The 6,413-nt window shown below is 40.5% G+C and overlaps 1 protein-coding gene across 1 annotated transcript; it reads right to left on the reverse strand.

The window, feature by feature from the left end:
• Nucleotides 1–326: 326 nt before the first annotated feature.
• LOC104799568 (probable RNA 3'-terminal phosphate cyclase-like protein) lies at nucleotides 327–2,986 on the reverse strand. The gene is given in 7 exon segments (XM_010522166.2): nucleotides 327–739; nucleotides 855–1,068; nucleotides 1,167–1,342; nucleotides 1,434–1,534; nucleotides 1,537–1,593; nucleotides 1,886–2,035; nucleotides 2,536–2,986. Coding segments are annotated over 7 exon segments (1,104 nt in total). The 5' UTR covers nucleotides 2,741–2,986; the 3' UTR covers nucleotides 327–538.
• Between the last annotated feature and the right edge of the window lie 3,427 nt (nucleotides 2,987–6,413).

Genomic DNA, 6,413 nt, shown 5'->3' on the forward strand with positions numbered 1-6,413 from the left:
CCACGTTTTAGTCGAATCGGTTGTGTTGCGAAGGTCCGTACAGCCGACCTGTGGGTTTTGCTCTCGCGAACGTGCTTTCCAGACGGGGTGGTCTCTCTCTCTCTTAACGTCGTTAGATACAGAACTGCGCGTGTCGATATGCACAGTCGCACCTGTGCTTAACCGGGAGCTGAAAAGCGAACCGATCTGGTTTTCTCACCGAGGCTCTAACTCTAAAGACGCAGGGGCAAAAACATCACGATAATGTCTACAGAAGCATATACCAACGAATTACGTTTGCCCAATAATCTGATTCAGAAGTTTTGTCTGTGCTTTATTCACAGAAGTTGCAAAAATAAATCTCGATTTTTATAAAATTCTACAAGAGTAAAACAACATCAAAATAACAAAACATAAGATTCTGCAGTTGATTTATCATTGTAAAATTTCTTTGTTCACACCAAAACTCACAAGAGAAGAGGATCTCCTTCATCACTGATGCTAACTTTCTCTTGTCGATTTCTGTGATTAGATTCACCAGAAAGAATCTCGAACAAGATCACGACAACTTTCTCGAAAGGTTCTTCAAACCGCTTCCTACACACTTCAGTATCACGGTTCCTGTCGACGGATCGGGTTTTATCACAAACTTGACCCCCAAAAAGTCTCTTATGTTCCTCAATGTCTCGACTCCGTATGGAGACAATGTCCCTACCGATACATCTTGCGGGCATAGTGCACATAGTATACACAACAGACCCTGTCACAAAAATCGAGTTTCGGGATAAAAGCTTAACAAAATCACCCGTGCAGGGGATTGCGAATCAATGTCATCCGCAAGTATGGGAAGAGAATTTTCCGAAAGGGTCGCTCACCTGGTGTGTTGAATCGATAACTCCGCCTTTTTCAATCTCCTGAAGAAGCCAGGACGCTATTTGCACGCCCGTGTCCTCCGCAGGCATTCTTTCTTTCTTCTCTGCTTCAAGTTCACCCGTTTCATCTACTCTTCCACAAGAGACCGCAGTATCAGCAGAGATGTAGCACCCAGAGGTGGTTTCTGCTACCAATGATATCCCATAACCCGGGGATCTGCAATATGGGTAATGGGTTAATGATTTCGTGAGCCAGACAACAAGAAGTCCAGTGGTGTTTTTTTGACACGTAGTTTCCAAAAATGTAAGTCTTACTTTCCAGCCTGTGGACCAGCTTTGTGATCGGAGAATATGTGAACATCGGGAAGCAGGTTGTTAAAGATTCCACGGGCTGCATATCTCATAGAATGTTCAAAGTCAGCAGAAACTTTTGTGGAGAAAGTTACACCTCGTATCCTCTTAACCATTCCTTCATCCATCCACTGTACCGCCTGGGGGGAGGAAAAGAAAACACATAAGATGTCTGATACACAGTAAACCGCAAACGAAAGTAATAAAAAATGCCCGACACATTCATCTCACAGTTAGACTCTGAACGTTAGGGACTGTTAAGACAACTTCTCCACCCCCTTCTGGTGCTACTCCACGTGCTTCTATCTTTAGATCCAACCCTTCAGCAGGATGTGTAACGTGGTAGAACGAAATGTATCGATGCTTGGGTCCCTTGGATCATTTGTAATTCCTGCATAACAAAAATCACCTTGCTTGACCATAATATTCTGCATGCCCTAAGCCGTAAATCTACTTTGTTTACTCAACAAGAATTCATAGAATTTCTAAAATTTCATGAGTAGAAGATTTAATGTCAATAAACTGCTGTTCACTTCCAAAGTTAAGATAATCCCAAGTGTGGCTTTTGCTCCTCGCACCTAAAAACATTGCCTTTCTCATCTGGGTTTATCCTGACTCTAGATGTTAACGTGTTCAAGCCCAAAGTAAACTATTGATGTTGATACACATGAGAAATGATTCACCTTTGAGTCTTATCGAAAGGGGCTTCTTTCCAAATAACCCCAACACAAGCAATGGCTCCAAAAAATAGCCGATAGATCGATTCAGCCCACAGTTATGAACCAAGTTCTTTCCTCCCATTATAATCCCAGGCTTGTACTTTAGTTTGGTTCCTGCAAGAGATATTGCAGTATTAATTCCAGAAGCAAATTAACGCTCAAAAGAAGCGTATCCGTTGCAAAGCCTAGACCTGAATCCATAGTCTTCTACTTGAATTTTTCACTATCTCTTCTGCTTTTAGAACAATCAGCATGCGAATTATCAATCAAATAGACTGAATGTTACAACACTTCAGTGTTGAAGATCTAAACTCCAGCAACGGTGGTCGAATACAAGCACATTCGGCATATCGATACTCCATCAGAATCATCTCCAAGACTCCAAAATTCACAATTCAAGCCCCGGAATAAGTCGAGCAATTCAAACTCCATGAAGAAAACAAAATGCCAATAAACCCTAAACCTTAAAACTTCAATCAATCACTGTCTCTATAAGTTTACCGAGAACACGCAGAAGTTAGCGAATTTGTGATCTCTCCGGTAGATAAAAAAAATAACTCAACCAAGAAAACTTCCATACGAATCTCAACACCCAAATCATCGAGCAAGCTTACCAGTTTCGTTAATCTCGACGACGCAGTCATCGGAAACAGTCTCGAAGAGACGAAGAAGAGAAATCTCGTGTGGACGGAGACCGGGAATCATATCGTCGGCACGAATCTCTTCGATGATTATCGGAGTCGAAGAAAGCGTCGCCAGAAGCAGCCTCTGCCTCATGCTTTGGCTTCCCTTTAATCGCATATACGTCGTCTTCCCCATTCTCTCTCTCTGTCGCTAGGGTTTCTGTCCCTTAAACCCTACTAATTGCCTTTCCTCGGTGCCATCCTGCATCTCGGAATGAAGTTTTAATCGACGTCTTTTGGTTGGGCTTCAACTTCGTTTAAGGCCCAACTTAAGAATATTCACACGTTTCTCTTCGCAAATCCTTTTGGAACTCCTTCAACCTTGAAGAGTCTGAACCTTCAAGACAAATATTTCTGGGAGACTTCAATTCTACAATATCATTGGAGGAAACAGTTGGATATTCTTCGGATAGATTAGTGGGTTCAAAAGACTTCAATGATTGGATTTTTAGGAATTCTCTGATAGATATGGGTTTTGAGGGATCCTAGTTTACACGAGGAAGGAAAAATGGACCGAATAATTGGAAGATGGCCAGATTGGATAGGGGATTATGCACTGAAGACGGGAGGTTTGCTTTTCCCAATGCAAAAATTGTGCATCCACCAAAAATACACTTCGATCATACTCCCCTAGTCTTATTCCTTGAGGAGGAACAAGTAAGGCGTACCCAAAATTTCATGTTCCAGTTGGCGTGGTTCCAACACCCAAAATTCAGACCGCCTTCTGAGGGTAGTTGGCCACAATTGTCTCCGGATCTTATAGAAGAGCTTAAAAGACCATTTACCAAAGAAGATGTTTTCACAGCATTAAATGGGATATCACCTTATAAAGCGCCAGGAATTGATGGGTATCAAGCTGCGTTTTATCAAAAAACGTGGGAAGTCGTAGGAGATGATGTTGCCGGATTTGTTATTTCTGTTTTAGAGGGGGCTCAAATCCCGGATAGACTGAACGAGACCCTGGTGGTATTAATCCCAAAGGTTGAAAATCCCGAACTCCCATCCCAGTTTAGACCCATTAGCTTATGTAATGTCTTATATAAGCTAATCACGAAAACTATGGTCAATAGAATGAAAAAGAGCTTGCAGTTCTTAGTTGGACCTGAACAAAGTAGTTTTATTCCTGGAAGACAGATTGTTGATAATGTTGTCATTTATCAGGAAGCAATTCACACGATGTATAAGATGAAAGGTTTAAAGGGATATATGGCTATTAAGATTGATTTGGAAAAGGCGTACGACAGACTTGACTGGCGCTTCGTTCAGTGGGCCCTAGAAGTAGGGAACTTCCCTAACTTGTGGGTGTCAAATATAATGAAATGTGTTTGCTCATCGTCAACGTCGATCTTGTGGAATGGCGATAAGCTTCAACATTTTCAACCAAGTCGTGGAGTAAGACAAGGTGATAGTTTATCTCTTTATCTCTTTGTGTTTTGCATTGAACACTTGGCTCATCTGATTCGAAGCTCAGTGATGAAAGACGAATGGAAGTCGTTACCTATTTGTCGGAAAGGTCCATTAATCTCCTATCTGATGTTTGCTGATGACATGATACTGTTTGCCGAAGCTTCTGTGGTACAAGCAAATACCATTAAGAATATCATGGATCTGTTTGGAAGAATCTCGGGCCAAAAAGTAAATTTCAACAAGTCATCTATTTTCGTCTCTCATAATACAGATCCGAATATAGCCTCCCAAATATCTAGTGTGATGGGTATACCTCTTGTGGAAGATCTTGGGAGATATCTCGGAATTCCATCACTTCATGGAAGGGTCAACAGCTCCATTCATAGATATGTGTTGGATAAAATGCGTGCGAGACTGGCAGGTTGGAAAGCTAATTCATTATCAAGGGCTGGAAGGATCACACTCACTAAGTCTGTGTTGAATGCTATACCGATATATCCTATGCAACTTAACGTCATTCCAGTTTCTTTGATCAAAGAAATGGAACGAATATGTCGTGATTTTATTTGGCACGGAACTTCAGGAGAGCGTAAACTACACTTGATCAACTGGGATATTATTAAAAGACGTAGAGAAGAAGGAGGATTAGGGATTCGAGATCTGAGAAGTATGAACCATGCATTACTGGGAAAACTGGGATGGAGAATAATGCAAAATCCAACAACACTATGGGCTCGGTGTTTGCTCCAAAAGTACTCATCAGGCAAGGTAAGCTCATATACCACTAGAAAATCTAATAGTTCACCGGTTTGGAAAGCAGTGATGCATGGATTGATGCTAGTTAGACAAGGAGAATTGGTGGATATGCAAAATGGCCACAGTACCAAGTTTTGGTTAGATGAATGGCTACCGATAGGTCCTCTTGTCAATTATGCCACGACGTCGATTGATGATATAGTGAAACAATATTGTATTAGAAGATATTGGATACCAGGGCAAGGCTGGAATTTTGATGAACTGTTGGTTGTACTTCCAGGCGATATTATCGATTTAATTAGACCTTTCTACTTGTCAGATGATGATATGAATTTAGATCGCAAAGCCTGGAAAGGGAATCCTAACGGAAAGTATTCTGTGAAATCAGGGTATGATTTACTGAGGACAAATATTGGATCTTTATCACCAATATGGAAGTCAATATGGAGGATCAAAACTCTTGAAAGGATCAAGATGTTCATTTGGGAAGCCACACACAAAAAAATTATGTGTAACTTTGAGAGAAAGAAGAAGCATCTTATTAATGATGATATTTGCGTGGTATGCAAAAGAGCTACAGAAGACGTAATGCACGTGCTACGCGATTGTATTCATGCTAACCAAGTTTGGGATGGTCTTAATGTACTAGCATTCTTCCCAAATTTTTATAGCATTCGTAGCGTAGAGAATTGGATCTTACAGAATCTAAGCCTTTCTATGCAGCAGATAAATGGAGTCAATTGGGATACTATATTTGGATTTGCAGTGTGGTATATATGGAAAAATCGAAATGCTTGTGTATTTAAATCGCCATCTATGACTGTTGTGAGTTTAATAACTTCAGTGGTTTCCAATGCGACAGTCGCAAATGGCATGGTCATCCATGACTCAACAAGGGGAACAAAGAAGTCATGTACTAAAGTTCATAGTATGGAATCCGAAAATTGTTGATGGAGTTGTGGTCAATACAGATGGCAGTGGAGCAAGTCGCCTAAGAAAAGCAGGATGTGCAGGAGTTTTTCGAACAATTTCAGGTGATTGGATTGGTGGATATCAACAAAAGCTAGGTGATTGTGATGCCATGGAGGCCGAAGTTTGGGGCATCTACCATGCATTGGAACAAGGGTGGCGACATGGGTGGAAGAAGATGGAATACAAACTGATTCTTGAAAGCGATCGAAGTTTTAACGCGGGATATAGAGCTACCTTTTCGTTTGAGGAATCTGATCAACAAATGCAGATCACTTTTGAAGAATGATTGGGAAGTGAACATTCGAAAGATCTTCCGTGAGGCAAATATGTGTTCAGATTTCTTGGCTAAGAAAGCTTCTTCGGGGTCTAACGGTTTTATATGGTTAGATACACCTCCACGAGAGTTAGAAAATTTTTAATTAGCTGATACGATGGGTATCATGAGATCATGGAGAATGTAAATGGGTTAAATCCCTCCTTTGTATTAAAAAAAAGGAATCGGAAAAAAAATTATTTTTTTAAACCGAAAGAATATTTATTAAAACAAAAAATAACATACAAATTGTAGCCGAGTGGTCAAATAAGATATAGATTATTGTCAATATGTCACACCCTCCAAACTTTTGTTATTTAAATTTCTTCTTTCTTAAGTTTTTATAGCATATTTAGTTAAC

The sequence above is a fragment of the Tarenaya hassleriana genome, unplaced genomic scaffold (assembly GCF_000463585.1).
Source record: "Tarenaya hassleriana unplaced genomic scaffold, ASM46358v1 Cleome6, whole genome shotgun sequence".
NCBI lineage: Eukaryota > Viridiplantae > Streptophyta > Magnoliopsida > Brassicales > Cleomaceae > Tarenaya > Tarenaya hassleriana.